Source organism: Camellia sinensis, chromosome 10 (genome assembly GCF_055761805.1).
Source record: "Camellia sinensis isolate YWXY chromosome 10, ASM5576180v1, whole genome shotgun sequence".
NCBI lineage: Eukaryota > Viridiplantae > Streptophyta > Magnoliopsida > Ericales > Theaceae > Camellia > Camellia sinensis.
In genome coordinates, this window is record NC_138970.1 from 74548548 (window position 1) to 74570214 (window position 21667).

At 34.0% G+C, this 21667-nt stretch overlaps 1 protein-coding gene and 1 long non-coding RNA gene across 2 annotated transcripts; both read right to left on the reverse strand.

Moving 5' to 3' along the window:
* Nucleotides 1–15110: 15110 nt before the first annotated feature.
* Nucleotides 15111–19041, reverse strand: LOC114288969 (conserved oligomeric Golgi complex subunit 6-like). Its single transcript, XM_082891664.1, has 7 exons — nucleotides 19000–19041; nucleotides 18816–18899; nucleotides 17864–18130; nucleotides 17494–17778; nucleotides 16730–16876; nucleotides 16074–16119; nucleotides 15111–15710 (listed from the first exon to the last, which is right to left on the reverse strand). The coding sequence occupies exons 1-7, from the start codon at nucleotides 19003–19005 to the stop codon at nucleotides 15637–15639; spliced, it is 909 nt and encodes a 302-aa protein (XP_082747790.1). The 5' UTR covers nucleotides 19006–19041; the 3' UTR covers nucleotides 15111–15636.
* Nucleotides 19042–20124: 1083 nt separating this feature from the next.
* On the reverse strand, nucleotides 20125–20935 carry LOC145801659 (uncharacterized). Its single transcript, XR_014343294.1, has 3 exons — nucleotides 20621–20935; nucleotides 20363–20466; nucleotides 20125–20290 (listed from the first exon to the last, which is right to left on the reverse strand). It is a non-coding gene; the product is annotated as an uncharacterized LOC145801659 (long non-coding RNA).
* Between the last annotated feature and the right edge of the window lie 732 nt (nucleotides 20936–21667).

Genomic DNA, 21667 nt, shown 5'->3' on the forward strand with positions numbered 1-21667 from the left:
ACACTCGCCAAGTCCCATTTTTTTTCTTCACAACCATTGTATTAGAGAACCATGTAGGGTAGGTCACTTCTTTGATTGCCCCAGCTTCAAGCAGCCTGTCAACCTCCTCAACAACGGCGGCAGTGTGCTCTACGGCTAACCACCAGCTTTTCTGAATGATCGGCTTGCACTTAGGGTCAACATTCAAACGGTGCTATGAAACGGACGGATCTATACCCGACATCTCGTATGGAGTCCACGCAAAGACATCAAGGTTGCTGAGTAGGAAAGAAATTAGTTGCTGTCTGTCGGCTTGATTTAGGGAGGCGCCAACCATGAAGAACTTGTCTGGGCTTCCGTCGATTTCAACTCGGTCTAGGCCTTCCGTGGCCTTTTCACTCGGGAGTCGTCCAACATCATCGAGGCTCTCCCGATCCCGCACCTCAATAGAATTCACTTGCAACTCCTTTGGCGTCTTTCCAGTGAGGAGATAACATGCTTGTGCTGATTTTTGGGAGCCACGGATTTGCTCAATGCTGCGTTCTGTCGGGAAGCCTAGCAGTTGATGATACTTACTCGACACGGCCTGCATGGTGTGCAACCAAGTTCGCCCCATAATGAGATTGTACGGCGATGGCAACTTGACGACCAAGAATTCTACATCCACTGTTCGGGAGCCCGCTCGAACGGGTAGTGTGATTTTCCCTAACGGGTACTCTGGATTAGCGTTGAAGCCGAATAGTGGATAAGAAGCCGGGAAGAGATCCGATTCGGAGAAGCCGAGTTTGGTGAATGTCTTGAAGTACATAACCTCCGATGTGCTCCTTGGATCAATGAGTACGCGCTCAACTGTGAATCGGTTTATGCGTAACTCAATTACCAAGGGATCGATGTGGGGAAGTGTCACTCCGGCCAAATCTAAATCATCAAAAGCAATGCTCGTAGCTTCATGGGGCCGTTTAGTCTGAGTGAGTTGACCTTGAGGGTCGGGATTTGACTGAATTGTATGTACCGTGGATGACATCGGCAGGCTGTATGTCATGTGGATCACGCCGAGTGGAGGGAAATCCTGTCTTAAGGCTATTGCTTTGGTTGAGTTGCCTTTTTGGACGTACTGTTGTAGCCGACCATCTTATACCAATTTCTCCAAGTGATCCTTCAATGCATAACAACTCTCAGTATCATGGCCATGGTCCTTGTGATACTCACACCGTCTATCCCGTCTTCTCGTGTCGGGAGGTCCCACCATTTTAGATGGGCATTTGAAGAATGCAAGGTGTTGGACTTTGGACATAACCGTGCTGATCGGCTCTGTCAACTCCGTATATTTCTTGTCGGCGCGCCTTGTGCGCCTGCTATCAACTTGCAGTTGTTCATTTGCTCGGTGGGAGCATTGGTCGCTTGATCGGTGGGAATCCCGTCTCTTGTCTCGTTTAGCCCGATGCCGTGGTTCAGGGCTCTGAGGTGCTATAGAATTTATTGGCTGAGCAATTTCAGAAGGGGCCGTCTTGTTGGCCATGTTTCCGGCTTTAATCCGCAAGGCGTCATCCTCCACTTTGCAGTATTCCTCAACTTTCTTCATCAACGACCAGACTATTTTGGGGGGCCTTCTAGTCAAGGAATTGCGGAGAGCACTATCAGGATGCAATTGAAGGCGGTGATGGCCATGGAGTCATTGCAGGCGTCGTCGACAAGATTAAAGCATTCCCAATAGCACCGAATACGCTCTTAGTGTTTTCTCCTGGTTGGATTTGCATTGTCCAAAGAGAGTCGGCTTGTTTCGGCTGGGCCTCGTTGGTGATGAATCTGGCCCGGAAGGATTTCTATAATTGATGGAAGCTTTTAATTGAAGCCGCTCGAGGTTATAATACCACCTGACAGCCAATGGTCCCAAACTGCTGGGAAATATGCGGCATATGAGGGCCTCACTGTCTGCATATAATGTCATGGCTTGCTTGTAGTGACGGATGTGATCGGTGGGGTCTAATTTTCCATCATAGAGAGTGAACGACGGAGCTTTAAACTTTTTGGGCAGAACCGCCGTTGCAATCTGTCGCACAAAGGGATCATGCTGGTCTTCCTCCTCTGAACTGTTTCTCCTACGCTTATGCCTTATACGTGGACTCTCTTCAGAGGAACTGGAAGTCTTGAGTCGACCTTTCTTCTTGGTCTTCATGGATAATGAGTCGGAGTTGCTATTAGTGTCTTGTTGTCGGGCTCGAGGTCGTCGACCACCTGCCCTCAGAGGTCGTTCCGGATCTTGGCGTACAACTTGTTTGGATTTTGCCACTTCCAAAGCCAAGTCCTGACGGAGACGTTCGTTCTCAGCGATCATGTTCTCCAACCTCTGTTCGTTTTGCTTCGCTTGTTCCATGATCGCTTGCATTGCCTCATGCTCTGAAGTCGAGGGTGAAGCGAAGTTCAAAGCGTGTCTTGCGGGGATAGTCTCCGGTCCAAGCATGTTTGTTGGAGTAAGGTCGTCTCTCTGCGTGGTTTCATCAGTGACTATTGGAGGGTCTTCCGTTACGCCCGCCATGGATGTGTTTGAGTATTCCCACAGACGGCGCCAATTGTGGAGAAGTGGTTTGGAAATACTCTTCTGATCCTGAGAGACGCTCGTGATCCTCAGATAGACACCTGAAAATAAATGAACACTCCGATCGAGGGTGCCGAAATTAGAACTCTGACGGACAAGTCAGTCTCTACTCTCTCTGGGTTACTTGTATTTTAAGTTAAGCATACTAGTTCTCACATACCTTTCTTCGACTGTTGTTCCTTTATTTATACTCGTTTCCAGGGCCTCGGGGCCTGGTCCACTTTTTGTTCACTATCCGCTTATTTATTTGGCCCCATAGTTCAATAGTTACTCGACCTATTTATTGTATCCGGCCTCCTGATCGTGCAGGTTAGAGCTAAGTAATGTCTATCTTCTAAAGCGTACTCTTCTGATTCTACTATTTATTCGGCTCCCATAGGAATAAAAGGCATAAATTTGTATATGGCTTCACCGGAAGTGCTAGTTAGTTAGCTCCGTCTTATATCTTGTTACTAATTGCTATGAGGTTAATATATTATGCTTATTTAATTGTTTATATAATTTTAGGCACCAGAATTTGGTGGTGTTAATCAAATTGAAATTTGGAAAATGAATTTTTTTAATTTGAAATAATATTTGAAGTGTGTACAAAAAGTTTCCGGTGTTGAATTTAATCAAGCTATTTGATATGTATATTAGAATGTGAGTTTGGAATTTATTTTCTATATATATTTTTTTGTTTACGTGTTGGGTTGGTAGCAACATGGCGGCAGTGGCAATGTGCTCGGTAGACTTAGTGGTGACAATTGTGGTGGCGAAAATGGTGGCAGTAGTGACATGACGGTAGTGGTGATGTCAGTGGCATTGGCATTGTATTTGAGGGGCAGCGTGGTAACAATATTGATGTGGTGGTGGTGACGGTGGTGATGGCTATTGTGTGGTAGTATGGTAATGGTAAGGTAGGGTGATGATGGTGGTGGTAGCGGCGGCGACAATGTAGTGGCAAAAATAGTGGCAGCAGTGTAGAGTGACAATGGTGGTGATGATACACTTTAACGATAACATAAGCATAAACAATTAAAAATTTAGCATTCAACATTAAGTAAGAAATTTTGGGCTAAAAATTTTAGTTTTTTTTTTAATAGGTTAAAATTTTAAGTGATGTGAATTGTGATTATCAAACAGATTGAATGTGTGGAATTGAGTTATCGAACACTCTCTTATTCAATTTGTTTATTAGATTATAACTGCATCTTAAATCCCAAGCAAACAATAGCTTAAATTTATTTTAAAAAAAATTGTGAGAAAAAATACCTTGAACTCTATTGTTCATAGTGCAATACTTGAGGAATTTGCCTCTGTTAAAATGAGGCATTGGTTATCATTAGGAAGTTATGGTCTTGAATTGTTAAGGGATCTTCTTTTGTTGAATGAATGAATAATGATGCCATGCTTTTGTTTTTGAGTGCTAGCTAGCCACATTATGGGTACATTGAAATTGTGCTTTTATGCTTATCTCACATTTTATGGAAATCTTCCATTACATTGGTATTGGAATGTAGTCTATATCTTTTGCTGTGTGAACAATGTAGGTTTTATTTGCCTGATTTTAAGGGAATCTTCCATTACCTTGGTACTGAACTATATCTTTTGCAAGTGATCAATGTAGGTTTTATGTGCCTCTTTGTGGAATTATCCTATATGTTTCCATCGTACAAAATGGCAGCCTTATTTTCCATGCAGTGTATTGACATGTTAATGATTCAAACCTTTGATTAATCAGTTTTAGTTTTGCAAGGTTACTGATGCTAAATTCCATTCAGGTTTGGCACTCATTACAATGAATGAAATGCTGCTCTAGACCGATGAGAGGTATTTCTTGCAGGCAGTGCAAGAGCTAAGTGACCAGTGGAAGCTCATGCGCATGGGAGGAGACCCAACTGTGGATGTCTGGATGGCAGATGTGAGCCACCTTCCTTTCTAAATTTTTCTATACAGTTATTTACTAAGGTTAATAGCTTTCTAAGCATTTGTTTTATTTTAGATCATGCTTCAGCAAGTTAACATAGTTCTAAATAATTATTTGAGATGTTTACAAACCAATGCTTTTTAATGTGTTTTAATGAATTTTTATTAACTGGGTTATAACTCCCATTCGAAGCTTAAACTTGAGCAATAACAGAGTTCAAATAGGAAAAAAGAGACATAAAGGAAAAAGAGAGACATAGCTCTTTGCCCAAAAAAGAACAAAAGCACAAATGGGAGTGTAAAAATAGCCTGTGGCCCATGGGCGGCCCAAAACCTGCCTGCGACTTGGGGTGGGCCTCGCCCGTTTAGGCCTGGGCCCAAGGCCAGCCCGAGGCCTTGGGCCTAGGCTTGGGCTATGGTTTTGAAGCTCGGCCCGAGCCGTAGGCCCAACCTGCTTGGTCCGGCTCATGGTCCGGCCCATCAACTTGCTCAAGGCCCATTTAAAAGCTCGGCCCGCCCGAGGTCCAGCGTTATTTTTAGTAGAAAATAATAAAATTTTAGCGGAAAAAATAAAAAAAAATTATTTAGACCTGCCCATGCCCGAACCTAGGCCTAGGCCCAGCGGCCCCGCCCACTGGCCGAATACCCCTGGGTCTGGTCCTGGGCCTAGTTTTTCTAGCCCGTGGGCCAACCCGTTCGGGCCCAATTTTTGGCGAGAGCTCGCAAGGCTCGACATGGGCCGGGCTAGGCCAAAATTACACCCCTAAGCACAAAGAAGTAAAAGACGAAACGAAAAAGTAGCTTTGGTTAAATAATTGCACAGGATTGTTTAAATAATTGTACATGATTCTTTATTGTACAAGATTGTTTAAATAATTATTTTTATATTAATAATTTTTTTTTTTAAAAATAAAAAATATCAAGTAGCTTTAGTTATTCAGATACTTAACATATATTTATTGAGAAACCTAACGTCATGAAAAAAAATAAAATTTGTTCTATAAAATTGTTAGTAACAAATTAAGTAAATTATATTTAATTACATTTTGATTTCATTATTATTTACACTGTGCCTTCAGGCATGGGGGCATACACTAGGGGAAGTTGTTATTTTATTTAAGTTTGTAGAGCGTGTGGTACAAGTAAAATGGTTATAAATTCTTTAAGAAAAATAATACCTTTATCAAAAAATGCTACAGGCTCCATTAATTTAAACATATTACGTATCCATTACAATTATATTTTAATTCTGATATTATTTACACCGTGCCTTCAGACACAAGCATACGCTAGTGTATATATATAATACAATTATTTTACAACTATCCCATTAATTTGTAATTTGTCCTTATTTTTTCTTTCACGACTTACTTTTAGGTCATATTTTTTTCTCTCCTTAGCATCTTTTCTTTTTCTTTTTTTTTGTCCTTTAATGTGGAAAAACCAAATCTTAAAAAAAAATGCAGAAAAACCTTTTTTTTTCTAACAATTTGATAGCGTTATGTTAAACTTATTTTTATAGAATAAATTTTGAATACCACAATTATTTACAAATTATAGATATACATCAATTAAAAGCACATGTAACACTCCACCCATTTCCCTCCCTCCTTCCAAAAAAAAAAAAAAAAAACCGAAAAAATAGAGAAAAAATTAAATTATACTAATGTTTCATAAAATTTAAAGAAAATATAATAAAATTTATAATTTTGATACAATTACACTACTCTATTTGTTAGTAATGTTAAATGAACCAAAACTAATACAAATAGTGTGAGGATACAAAGATAAATAAATATATATATATATATATATTTCGGTATAAAAAAAAATGACAATATTATTTTTCTATTTATTTGGCTAATGAATTATAGAGGGAAAAGAAACTAAGTGTTATGTAAATTAAAACTTTAAGAAACCTTAATGTGATTATGTTAAAATTGAAAAATCTCTTATATTTTTTTCTAAATTTTAAAAATAATTAGTGTAATTTAACCAAAAAAAATAAAATTAACCTTAAAATGTCGCAATTTACATTTCCATAAACCCCTTAGTTATTTATTCTTTCTAGTAGATAATTATTATTATTTTTTTTTGTGTGCATGTCTTTTCATTTCTACGCTTCATATTTGATCTCACCTTACTTTTTATCTTTTAATTATTCCAGTTGACTATCAAATTCGACTGAAATTGTAATTAGATCCATTTGTACAATGTTATTTTAAAAATTAACAGCGAGACTAGCCACATTATAGTGTTAATTATTTTTATCATTTTTTCACTTTTATTAAAATTTTGGGTAAATTACATTGTATCCCTACACTTTGTACTAAATCTCACTTTGGCCCCCACAAATAAAATCATGACAGTCAACCTTCTGCACTTTTGGTCAAATTCTACTTTGATCCTTACATATGAAATTGTGACAGTCAACCCCCTACACTTTTACTCAAATCCTACTTTGGTTCTTACATAAGTATCAATGTTCTTCTTCTATTATTTTGTGACAAAAATGTGACTACAAAATGAGGGTAAGAGAGAAAAATTATCCATATTTCCCACCAATACACTTAGTCCTACGTGATAAGTACATTAAAGTTATATAAAATACTATATATATGTTCATATGGTAAAAATTAGGATGAAAAGGCAAGAAAGTAGAGTTTTTGAAATTAAAAAAAAAATGCGACAAAGAAATCAAAGAGAAAGAAAGATGAATAGACAGAAGACTATGTTACCGTGAAAAATAGAGTTTCGTGATTTCAATTTATGCAAAACCCTAGTTCATCTTCTTAATTGTTCACAATCTACATTTTATTTTAACCTAATATAATCATATTTTGATATAAATTTTGAGATAAAGTACGTATTGGTGAAAAATATAGATGATTTTCCTTTGTTATTCTCATGTCGTAGTCACATTCTTATCACATAATTAGATTATGTTAAAGATTTAAATAATTGAGTAGCAGAAAAAGGATATTGACATTTGTATAGAGACCAAAGTGAGATTTTAACAAAAATATAGGGGGTTGACTGTCATAATTTTACATGCGGGGACCAAAATGGAATTTTACCAAAAGTACAGGGGGCTGACTGTCACGATTTTACGTATAGAGAGAAAAGTGAAATTTAGTACTCCCTCCGTCCCAAAATATTAGTCTCTTATTCCATTTTTCATTGTTCCAAAATATTAGTCCATTTTCAAAAATCAAGTATAAAAATAATATAAATTTCTTATTTTGCCATTCTTTTAAATTCATTAACAATATAAAAAGTATAATTATGACATTGATATTTTTCAAAAATGTACTATCAAAAGGTAATTTTAGAAAATTAATTTCTTTAAAATATAATAATTGTACTACTAAAAAAAGTTAAATTTCTAAAAAAGGACTATTATTTTAGGATGGAGGAAGTACAAAGTGTAATTTACTCTAAAATTTCACTCTAGTTACTGAAATTTAGCCCTCAGTAAATATTTTTACTAAAATCTCTCCACTTTATTTTCATTCTCCAGTTTTCATAACATTGTTATAAACTAGATTCAATTACAAGTTCACCCAAAATTTAAAGAGTTACCAAGAATATTAAAAAGTCAACAGATAAAATGAAACTAAATGTAAAATACAAGGGTAGGAATTGAAATTTGCCCACTAAAATACATGTAACAGCAGAAGTAGTGACTTCTCCGTTGTATTCTAAAGTGTATGAGATATCCAATAAACCCCATAGTAGGTGTTATTAACACCAAACATTGGATATATGACTAAAAATAAATATAGAGCCAATGACATCACAATAAAACATCAATTTTTTCATGGTTTGACTAATTTAACCTACATAATTTTTTTATATGAATTATGGCCTGTGGATTATAACCTGCCAATTTAGGTGATGAGACATTATATGACTACATCTGTTGTTATTTTTATTATTGTTATTATTATTATTTTGTGGTGCTTCCTTGATCACTTAGAGGTTAGGAGAAGGTTGCAGACATTAGAATATATGGCAATATAGGAACAAAGATGAAGATGTAGAAGGTTATGAGTAATTATTTGAGTGGTGGTTAGTGGCAGTTTTTTTCTTATAAACTGCCATTCATGGCTATATTGCAGTAGTTTCTAACAAATCAAATACATGATTTGATTTCTATTTTTTTTTTAACAATACTTGATAGCCTAAATTTTCATGATCCGAATGGTTCGAATGTCTTAAAACGACGTCGTTTTGAGAGTAAAACGACGTCGTTTTGATACATTCAAGCCATTCGGGTCACACAGATTCGAACTACCTAGCATTTTTCTTCTTTTTTATTCTAGGAATAGTTTAACTTAGATAAGAGTAATTTTAATATACTTTACTTGCAATTTGATTGTTTATTTAATTAATTTACATTATCATCTTTTTTTATTTATTTTTTATTTTTTAATGGTTAGTTTTTCTTTACATTTGGTTAATTTGAAGGTTTTTAAATCTTTCAAGACATTGAAACTCACTAAAATTGTCTAATCATTATATTGTTTGGTGAAATTTAAATTAAATCTTTGTCGATGTAACCATAACAGAAAATTTTAGGATAAATTATCAATAGGTCCTAATAGTTAGACTTAATTCTTATCAAATTCTATTAAAAATAAGTTCTAATAAAATTGTCGTTAAAAATAATTTTTTGTGACAATTTTTTACATATGTTGCTAAAAATTGACAATTAACAACTTTTTTGTTATGATTTTTATAAATTGTCGCTAAAACTTATAATTTGTAATATTTTTCTTCCATTAATTTTTCAAACTATCGCTAAAAGTTAAAAATTAGTGACGTTATTTTTGACGATTTTTTTTTTAAACTGTAGTTAAAACTTATAATTAGTGACATTTTTTATGTCAAAATTTACAAATTATCGCTGAAAATTAATAATTAATGACTTTTTTTAAATAATATTTCATGAAAAATATAATTATTTATCATATATTTTATTAAATAATAAATGCACCTATAAAGACCTACTCCAAAAATTTTACTACCAGCTTCCCATCTCAATGATGAAATTTATTTATAATGTTCAGTGCGTCAAATCTCCACTAGTATATATATGTATTTTTTTCTTTCAAAATTGTAGGAATTTGATTGAAATGTTGAAAAAAATAAGTTCGGAAACAAAAGGGCATCCATCATCATCCCTTAACACAGAAAGTAACCAACCAGGAGGTGTTGTGTTTCACGCACAACAACCATTCCCACTACAAGCATGCCTTGCCAAATCACGCGCTCCACTAGAATGAAAGGCCAAGGCTCTGGTTGGTTGCGTTTTCAAATTACATTTCAAGATTATCACTCGCGTTTCACGTTTGGATACCACTTTCAAAATACAATTCTACCATATAATTCAAACTACGATTTGAAAACCCGTTTGGCAGCCTAGTGATTTATTTCTCCACTTTCAACGTTTCAGCCTTCTTTCTCTTCCTTTCTGAAAAACTTCCATGCCCATCAACTCTCTGAAAAGTTTCACGTGAATTGATCAACTCATCTTCCTTTCTTTGTGTGAAAGATCAGACTGAAGATTCGTCACGGGTAGTATTTACAGAGAACTCAGACCATTTTATAAATGATGAATCCATTGAACCCGCTTCCTACTCATATCATCTCCCACAAATCAAATGACTTACAATTTGTGCGTTGTGGACGATTCCTTCTACGGGCAACTAAACAACGACTAGTGCGAGGTCAAATAACTCAGCAATTTATTTCAAATATTTTCTTATCGGTCACTAATTTGAAAAAATCATCTCTAATTTTATTCCAATTATTTATTTCTCTCAGGTCAAATTCATGAAACCTATTGTCGAATCAGACGATTAGCAAAGAGTCGCACATTCAGTCACTGTACGCACTCCATCACCGGCGATAACTATTCAACTCAACTAATCTGGTAAATATATCCTTCATCTGTTATGTGCAAATGATTTCTGAGAAGTCGAAATCAGTTTTCAAAGGATTTTTGAGAAATCTAGTATACTGATAGTTTGAGATAAGAAAAATAATGTCTGAACTGTTTGCACCTTTTGCCAAGCAAAATAGCTAAGCCGGTCGTACCCCGGGTTATCTGGCCGGTCGTCCCTTGGGTAATCCAGCCGGTCGATCGGCCGGTCGACCTTCCTCTGCCTTTTACTTCTTCTGGTTCTTCTGCGTATTTCTTCCTTCTCTTCTCATGGCCTTCTTCTTTTACTTAATTTTGGGTTATTTTTGGCTTATTTAAATACAGACAATGTTACATCATTTTTAGGATTGTCTCTGTTTGGGCCTTAAAAAAATTTTGGGAAATTTGGCTATAAACCCCTTTTACCTTCCTTTCATTGTTAAAAGGACTAAGAAAAAAATTATACTTTCTAAACCCCCTCATAATTATAAAGTCTTGCATGAAGGACAAATTTATTATTTAAATATTTTATATGACTATTATACCCACTCTCTTCCCCATTCTCTTCCTTTCCACAGATGGCCTCTTCAAGAAGACCGGCGAGCTCTGCAACTTGTGCGGCACCGAAGCCGCCGTCATCACCTTCTCCAACGCCGGCAACACCTTCGCCTTCGGCAACCCCTCCATCGACTTCGTCCTCGACCGTTACCTCTCCATGACTTCATCATCCTCCAGAGCCTCCGCAAGCTTCTCTTCCCTTTTTCGATATACGGTTTCAACTCAAATCTGTGCACCTCTTTCGATATAGGGTTTCAACTCAAATCTATGCACCATGAACGATTCCGATCTCTAATCTCCCGAGATATATAGATATATATATATATATATATGTGTGTGTGTGTGTGTGTGTTTGTGTATTTTGAGATTTGAATTCGAATATATATATATATATATATATATATATGTGTGTGTGTGTGTGTTTGTGTATTTTGATATTTGAATTCGAATATATATATATCTATATATATGTGTGTGTTTGTGTGTTTTGAGATTTGAATTCGAATATATAGATTTTTGAAAGCTCAAAGTTTTAAAAATCTGAAAAATCTGTAAAATCTGAAAAATCTGAAGAACCGGGGTATGAAAAATTGAGATTTCTCTAAAATTTTCAGATTATAGGCCCGATTCAAGGATTATAGGCATGATTCAATGTTTTTCAAAGTAAATATCGATTGATTCAAGGATTATAGGCCTGATTCAAAGCTCAAAGCTCAAAGTTCCATCGATTTATACAGAGTAAAATTTTACTTTTATATAGAGTAAAATTTTACTTTTAGCTTCAGAGTCTTACAGTTTACTTATTTTTCAGAGTAAAATTTTACTTTTATATAGAGTAAAATTTTACTTTTAGTTTCAGAGTGTAGAATTTTACTTTCATACAGAGTAAAATTTTACTTTTAGTTTCAGAGTGTAAAATTTTACTCTTATTCAGAGTAAAATTTTACTTTCATACAGAGTAAAATTTTACTTTTAGTTTCAGAGTGTAAAATTTTACTCTCATTCGGAGTAAAATTTTATTTTCATACAGAGTAAAATTTTACTTTTAGTTTCAGAGTGTAAAATTTTACTTTCATACAGAGTAAAATTTTACTCTGAAATATATAGTGAAAATGTCTTAATAGGAGAGCTGATAGATATGAGGGTAATATAGTAAAAGAAACAAGTTTTAAAATATCAGGGGGTTTTGAAAGTACTTATATAATTTTTGTCCTTTTGAAAGAGAAATTAGATAGTGAGGGGGCCATGACCAAATCCCCCAAAAATTTTCTTAAGTCCAATCATATCTTTTCTTCTTTGCCTATAATAATTGTTAATGCTTGAGTAATTTAATATTAAATATTACTATTTATTGATGTGGTTTTATATGAAAAATCCAGAGAATCAGTGAAATTAGTGTGGTTGAACTCTATTGGTGGTAGGTCTTTTTCTATAAGTTGGGTTCAATTAGGTCAGTAATCAATTATTCCGGGACGTGAGTCCATGAATGCAGTAATAACACCTCAACACGTCATTTTTCAAACTTCAGCGTGAAGAACAAAAAAAAAAATGAAATCAGTGTAATTTATTTTTAGGTTAATTACACAAAAACCCATCAACTATTAATAAATATTAGTTTGACTATCTTACTTATGAATTTATACACATTAACCCCCTCAATAATAAAAATATTGCAAATACATTGCTTTTAAATATCACTTTGATACATTTTTATAGTTGAGGATATCCAAATATATAAGTTCAAAGATAAGACGGTCAAAGTAATATTTTTTTTAATAACTGAGAAAGTCTTGATGTCACTAATTAATTAATTAATTAAATTTTTTTTTTTTTTTGGTGAATGAAATCAATGTAATTTACTCAAAATATGAATTGAATAAAGATAAAGAGTCCAATTTTTAATTTTTTTTTTTAAAGATTGATATAAAGAGTCCAAATTTAAAACGTGTGTTTCGTAACCTGTCATTTGCACGGCCCCAGATTTCAAACATGTCAAAAAATGATATTATGGTACAGTTGAATTTAATTATTAAAATATATTTAGTTTTTAATTAGTTATAGTTAACAAAAATAAATGGGTAGTTTAAATTTAAAAGATTATGATTTAAATTGACAAGATTTAAAATTCACCGCTATTACAAGCTAAAATCTTGAGTTTTTTTTTGTGTGTGTGGGGGGGGGGGGTTAAATTAAAATGGTAATCTCCATATTTTGCCTCTTATGTCATTTTAGTCTTTACACTTTCGATTGGCTTAATCTTGAGTTAACCTCAACAAATTTATTGATAATTTTTTGTAAAAGGCACTGATGATATTATCAATTGAACTAAATTGGCACAAAATTTATATTAAGGATCAAAATTGAGCCAATTGATACTACATGAAATTAAGGTTTCCGAGATAAATATTTATGAACAAAATCACTTTTTAGGAACAAAATATTTTTGACTCCAAAAGATTATTATTTCATTTTTAGCGACAAAATTATATATTTAGTGATGAATTACTAACCTTTTGGGACCCAAAGTTTTATCTTAAAAATTAAATCTTTTTGGGACCAAATTATTTCGTCCCTAAAAATATATTTATTAGCGTTATTTTCAAAATTTTATTCCTAAAAGTCTTGTTTTTAATTTTTCGGAACAACCTTTTAGCGATTATATTTGTGATAACTGAAATTAGTCCACAAATATCTTTTGCAACAAAATTTATACTTTTAGAGATAAAAATGTTTGGTCTTCAAAACTTTTAGATATTGTAATATGAAAATGTAGGGATCAAAATGACAAAAAAATAAAATGTAGGGATCATTGGTATAATTTGTCCTATATATGTGTGTGTGCGTGTGTGTAAAATTTGGACAACTCATGTAATTCATGCCTAACTCAGGTCAGGACTTGAGTAGACAATTTTGAATTATAAGTCAAGCTTGGATGGAATTGGACAAAACTCAACATAATTCAAACCACGTTTAAAGACAAACATTTAACCGGTCCAAATCCACTTGAATTTCACTCCTACCGAAATTGAAATTCTCTTCCACACGACAATGGCTATCTTGATGATGGCCCTTGTTGGAGCACCAAGTTTCTAAAAAAAACAAAAGAAAATAAGTCGCTTCTCTTTTAATGCATTATATTTTTTAGTCACTTGTCTCGGACGTAGTGGGCCGCTTAGGTTTGGTGGCTAAGAGGATTGTTTGCTCTGGGGTATTCTAATTTTTGTAGGTTCTTCACTAATTTTGTGGTGCTAACAGATGATTGTGTAAGTTTTTCAGTGACAAGTTAATTGAGATCGTTGTATTTTTACTATGATGCTCTCTGCACCTTTGTTTTAATTGTTTGATATCACTGTATGATTACTTGATTATCATCAATAAAATTGCTTCTTCTTTACTATTTCAATATATATATATATATTTAGAACAAAAAAACTATATTAAAATATATAGTGTTTCTGTTTTTTTAAATAAAAAGATAAAACCTATAAGATGTGATTAGTGCAGTCACGGAAATTTCATTTTCTCCTCCATTAAGATTTTTCTAGGTTACATAAAAACGATTTTTCTAGGAAGGAAAGAATCACTGCTGGAAAATCTGCTTTTAGCGGCGTTTTAAAAACGCCGCTAAAAGTACTAAAAACGTCGCTAATTCTTTTTGTGACGTTTAGTACTAAACGCCGACGACGCGGCCGTCGCTATAACTTTATGGCGTTTGAAAAACGTCGTTATATTAGTATAGGCGGCGTTTTTAAAAACGCCGCCAAATGTCCTACCCTAGTTGTATTGTGACGTCACTATGACATTTAGCGACGTTTTTGAAAACGCCGTCATAGATATTTATACATTTTAAAAATCTAGCCATTGGGGTGGGATATAGTGACGTTTTTTAAACGCAGCCATAGCCTTTTTTTTTTTAATTTTTAAATTGTGCTAATTTTATATGGTTGAACAAAAAAAAATACCTGTTAAACAATTATCAAGAACTAATAATTGATGCTTATTAAAATAATAAATAAATTAAGCTTGAAAACAAAATTAAAAATAAGAAACAATGCATTGCATACCTAAGAATAGAAACAATTCAGCCTTTAAATATATCAATTAAAATCAAAATAGTCAAGAAGTATAATTTGCCCAAAAAAATTAAAAAGGAATCGAAAGCACACTAATATGGCTTATAATATTAAAAATACCACTTGTCTTCCAACTATATCCAAAGATGAGCCTACGCTATATGCAATAGATGATACATTTGGAACCATACAGTACGCTATAATCCAATTAAACAAGATAAAAAGAATTAGAGGGGGGAAAAAGTAAAAGAACAAGAACAAATAAAAAAAGCTTCATCATATTCCCTCCAATGGATTTTTCTCTCTCCTCTCACATAAATTCTACAAGTAGCAACTTCATATCCATCATGATGATCATTCAGAGTTAAATAGCTTCTCACAATCAAATAGAGTTGGGTTTCGAATTATTCTGTCTTGTCTTCTTCCAAATCACCGTTCGATATCCCATTGTTTCCACCGTGTAATGATCCGACTTCAAGTGGACTTCAAATAATATCCTTTGAAGGCATAGGAGATGGTTTTATAAGTGTCAAAGTATTATCATCCCTGTCAAACTCTTCACTTCCTTCTCCCGAGTAAGCATAGCTGCCACATGTTTAGTCATTGGGCCCTAGCAGTGTTGAATGGGATACAAAGCACAAAATACAAAGAACACACATCACACCTTGACCTGCAAGGAAAATTTATTAAGATTCCTCACTATTTTCAATTTTCAAGAGCTAATGTCCATTACATTGGCACTATAAAACAGTTTATTCATTATCGTTGCCCCAATTTTAGGGCTGATAATGAGGCTAAAACCCTAACCTAAGTAGCCACAATCAAACTTTTGCATAGAGAAGTATTTCACAAACCATACAACATAATTGAATTTCCTATTTCTAAATTCAGTGGTCCTAAGATCTAATGGGTAGTGAATAAAAAAATACATACGAAAAATTATATAGAACAACGTGTTGAGTTGTGAGCCTATCACTTTAAAATCAAAATCTGTCAAGGTGACTTTTACTTATAAAAATGTCATTGTCATCACCTGCATCCATGCTAACCAATGCCTTCACTAGTACTTGAAAAGCAATCTGAATAGAACATATGGACCTTCTTTAGTATAAGTAACATCTTTAAAGGGTTTAGAAACATAATTATTACTCTTACTAATATATTAATGAGGATTAGGGAACATAATTACTGTGTATGTAATATGATTCATCATTACTTTGGACTATTAATGATAGTTATTATGATCTTAGTTTATCAGGTAAAATAATTCATACGAAATCATGTTATTGGGTTCTAAACTAGCAAAGAAGAGTAGGAAAGAACAGAAAGTCTAGGGGAGATTAACTGTGAATTGTTTGGAGATTTTCTGTCTCACAAAAATGAGTGATCTGCTTAATGTAAAAAAAGGGGGATAAATTGAGACAAAAAAAGTCCAGAGAATTCAATAGAACAGCTTAGGTCACCCAATCATATATAGTTTGCAGACTGAAGTCTGATGCGCCACGTGTAATTGGAACCTACAGCTGTTTCTAAACCAGCAATCAGTTTGTCTAACTATTAACCATGTAATATAAATGTACAAACAACTTTCACGAGCAGCACAGCATAAAGTAAACGAAATTCCAGTACAAGCATTGAGAAATCTGATATCTAACAAGATGAGAATACAAGGCGTAAGCAAATACAAACCTGAGACGTAGCTAAAGTGTTGCTGTTTGCCAAAATTGCATCAACAGATGATTTACTGAGTTGGCTTGGGTCAGAAGTAGTTCTATTTCTTCTAAAGGAAGGAATAGCTCCTTTGGACTTGTGTGCTTCTGCTGCTTGTTCACATATCTGCAATAATTGGAAATATGCATAGATTACATATATATATAGAGAGAGAGAGAGAGAGAGAGCAATTGATGCAGTCAAGTTGATGTGAGACCCATGTTAAGACGATAAATTGATCCACATTAACATAAAGAAAATAATTTTTACATCAAATTGGTGGAATAGGATGAAGCTCTGTTTACCAAATTGATGTAGAACACAATAGGGGAGAGAGAGAGAGAGAGAAGAAACACCCAAGAGGCCACAGCCTTAAACACTCCCAATATTATTGAATCAAAACTGATTAATACTAATTTTCCGTCCAAATTTTAAATGGTGAGTGATGAAGCACCACATTGAAGCATGAGTTTAAGTCCAAGGACTTAATTGCTACAATTAGAAGATGAGTGAGCAAAGTGAAATTCAGATGTCTGAACATGAAAAGTGTAACTTACCCAAAAGTTAAATACTGTGGGTATAAAATTTGCTTATAATTAGAATGTAAAATTTTTGTATTTGTCTCAAAATTTTGCAGATATCTAGCACCTATGAACTTTATATTTGACTCAAAATGAAGCAACCAGGAGCAGGTCTGTCAATTATAAGGGAAAAAACATCATCAAATGTAAAGCATAAGACACCTGAATAATAGGATCTAGTAATGCAGATATCACCGGATCAAAGTCAAACTTCTTTCCTGAAGCAGGAACCATCATGCCATCATGCATCTCAATTATCTCAAGCAATACTGATACTCCTTCCCTCACTGCAGGTGGTGGGGAAAGATCAACAGCAGCAACGGGTGGATACCGTGACAGCTTCTCTCCTCGAGTTTTCAGAATGTCAAAGAATGTTTTCTGAGAAGCATCTTTTAGTGCCCAAAGTGTGTTACAAAGGGCTATTTCTCTCCCCAACAAATCTGATATCTGTAAGAGAACAAACTGTTAAACAAGCAAAGAAATACCCACAAGACAACTAATTCATCCAAAAGTGGATTATCATTCAACTCACAGTATAGCTGTAAAACTCCAGGGTATTACTAAGTTTGTATGAAATTATAATACTAGGTTGCGACTGCAAAACTTGTTCAATTCTAACTTTAAATGGCCGGTAAACTCCTTCAAAAATCCTGTCTAGAACAAACGTCAAGTCAGTCTCATTTTTTCCTATATCACTCTCTAAACCTTTGGAGGAGAATCGGCGTGCAGCCGGGCCAGAATCAACCATTGCATCGGGATCTAGCAATGCAAGGACAAGTTCTCTTTCAGATGCCAATGCCTGCAAGAAAAGCGACAGAATTATGCCATAAGGTAATTCATACACAATAATTCCCCCTTTTTTGGTGCTCTAGATCAGACTTGAATCTTGCACCTTCTTCTAGTGGGGAAAAAATCAAGTTTGGGCCACGGTTTGTTTCTATACTTTTACAGAATAACATTGGCATCCCACATATCATATCCATTCCTTTTTGTCTCTTTTTCAAGAGACTATCCACATAAATGCCTCACGAAGAAAAGCAACAAATTACCTCCTCTGGTGGAGGAGAATAAAGAGGACTCCACCAGATTCAAACACCTAGACACAACATCCTCTAAAGAAAAATTGATGACTGCATTTACCAAAGTACCATTCTAGAGAAGGGCTTTGGAGGTCCTTGTATCTCTTACAATTGGTTTCAAAATAATGCAGTAAAAGTAGTTTCAAAGGTTGCTGTAGTTGGCAGTGCCAATATGGGTTAATGAAAATTAAGAAAGAACTGCTGAAAATGAAAGTGTTCTATTAGCGTCAGCTAAATATATAAATTTGGTTAATATAATTATCCACTAAAAGCATTAGAAACGGTGCAACCTTTATTGAGCAAATGAGCGGTTAAATTGAATGTATTAAATGCAGATCAATTTCAATCATCCATTGCACTATTACTTTGACAAAATCATGTTAGTAACACACTGAAATCACTCACCCACGGAAGGTAAGCTGCTGTAAAAGTAAAGAGACCCCAAAAACTCATGTGGATAAAAGGATTTTGCTTGCTCCAAACATCGACCTGTAAAATGGGGCAAAATGTAACAAGCTTTCCAAAACAGTTAATGCATAAAGGGTTTATCAATTAGAAATGTTTTATATGTAAACAGAGAAACACTAACCATCATGAATGTCAATGAATTGCTCAGAAATATTATCTTGGCAAATGAGAACAATCCCAGTTAAAACAGTAGCACCAAATAAGAGCATGTCAAAGAAATCGGCAATCCTTCCCTGGAAAGATAATTAATTTTTTTAAACTTATTTAAACTATTAGTAAAAGTCTAAACAATCTAAAATATATTCTTAAAATAAAAAATAAAGAACTCGGATAAACGTCGCTAAATAATGTATCGGGAGCCTTTCTTGCACATTGGTAATGTATTCCCAATCAGCAAGCTTGCTATAGCGTTGCTGACGAGATCGCCCATGTATCGTTACCGCATTGGCTCCCCATTTTCCAATATCTTCAATTAACAAATCAATGCGGTTTTTTCCCTCCAGATAACCTGTTCGTACCTAGAGTAACAACAAACAACATATTGCATATCAGTCTCAGACAAGCTCAATCACAATCAGGAAAAGAACAAATGAAGTTTCATCCATCTTGCTCTAGTTCTATGGGCTACATCCTTCTCAACCTCTCTTTCTTTATGCATAATGAATCCAAATATTGGAATGGTCATTCTTATGTATCTAGGAGCCAACAAGTTTTACTCTATTTCCATTTCTATTCTACTTTTGCTAAAATTACACTACATATTTTGTCTGAAGCCTTACGTAACCTAGAACATTTAGATTCTAAATTCTCTCTCCACAATTTCTAGCTTAAAGTTCACTCCTATAGTCCCATTAACTAAAACAATAAAACTATATCATCTGAAAACAACATAAACTGATGGATCTTCACTTGAGACTTTTCTTTTTAAAAAGTTTACCATTTTATTAGGCATTAAACAGAAGTTAAAATTATATGAAATGTTACTCAGTACCTTGACAGTAATAGGTCTATTAATTGTACCAAAAGCTACTTGTAGAATGCTTTTCATACACGTTGGTTTTGTAAGAAAAGATGATCCAGCACCTTTGTTAACAACAATATCAATTGGGCACCCCATATTGATATCGATGAACTCCACTGTACATTCCTGATCTATAAGTTCAACTATCCGTGCAACTGTGTCAGGATATGCCCCACATATCTGAACCCCAAACAATTCTTCAGATGAATGACGTCTCAGCAGTTGACATGGCTCCACATCCAGAGTATAAATCTAGTAAAGTCATCCGATACTCTTGACATCTAGAAACTTGGGAAGACTTTGCAGCGTCAGTTGTCTCCTAGTGCACTATTTGAACTAGCTTCACTTATTGAGGATGCATCACTATCCATCTTTAAGTTTTCTGGATTTGCTGAAGCAGACAACATCTATTAGAAGAATTCATTTTAAAAAATGATTGTAGTCCTTGGGTAAACATACTAACCTGTAGCTGTATCTAGAGTTGTAAACGAAAAGTGTGGCAATGAATATGCCATATCATAATACAAGTCTGAAGACAAAAGTATTCTCTTTTTCAGCCAAGTCAGCCTGTTTCACAGAGAAAACATTTCAGAAACTTGGAAAGCAATAAACAGGAACAGAGTTTTAAAAACACACACACACAAACAGAGACAAAAATAATAATAAGAATAAAAACAAACAGACAAAGATATCAGTAGCCAGAAGTAAGTGATGGTCATACTTTTGCCGCAAGTTGCACAATTTTCACTTTTGACACAATGGAATTCAATGGATTGTCATCTCTTATGTCTGAGTAAAACACTCGTCTTTTATCAATGAGGTCAGATTGGTTCTTAATTACCTGGAAACAACCAAATACATAAATAGAATAATGCACATGTATAACATCCATTTCATAATTTCATTTAATAGCATTTAATATTGTGCTGTTAAATTACATGAGAATTTAAAAAGTGAAAAGTAATAGTTAGGGGTTAAATTATAAAAAATAGTTCCTAAGATAAGTAGTGTGAAAAAAACAACAAAAAAAAATGTTTAATGTGCACTTTTATCATTTGTACCAAAAATAAAACTTCAATTTATATTATTCCAATTTCCCTTGTAATAAAAGACCATCATTCCTTATTTTGATAAGACTACTAGATTTCTTTTTGCTGAATGTAAGTTCTATGATAGAGTTTTTACATATGCTTTACTGGAACTCAATATAGACAATTCCTAAAGTATATAATTTTTGTAGATATAAATATAGAACTTTATTCAGTTATTTCCATACAATATAATTTAATATAATCAATTCAATCATAGAACCTCACACAGATCTAACCTAGACGGTCCTTGTTGGAATATGTGAATCCTGTATATTGTATGAATCCAGTATATTGTGTGATTACGGGATTTTAGGCATATTTCCTTATATTTGATTTTATTGTTATTCTACCTTCCTAAATTGTAACCTCCTCAATTCAGTATATATATATACACACGAGGATAATCATATATTGTGATTAAGCCATTCAATTTATTATCTTCTTATGTCCTGACAAGAAGGTGGAAAAATGAAAAAAATGTAATTTAGAAGTCAATGAAAGAAGTGATGGAGATAAAAAGGTGAATGGATAAATCATGTTCTTAAAAATAATAAATAAATAAAAAACTATAATGTGAGACGATTTAAGTTCATGTAAGCAAGATCTAAAGCCAATGAATCACTTTTATTAATAATAGGTTCATTTAACTGGAAACAAAAAATCAGGAACTAAGCCAA

Bases quoted from the DNA above. Each gene is read 5' to 3' on its own strand.
- LOC114288969 (XM_082891664.1), bottom strand. The intron at 18,131-18,815 runs GTGAGTGATTTC...CTTTTCTTGCAG, and splicing joins CAGCAGCTTACCTTCCGTGG to GCATTGGCATCTGAAAGAGA. The intron at 15,711-16,073 runs GTGATGACAATG...TTTTCCTTGCAG, and splicing joins ATTGGTTAGCATGGATGCAG to GTCAAGGTGTGATGTGTGTT.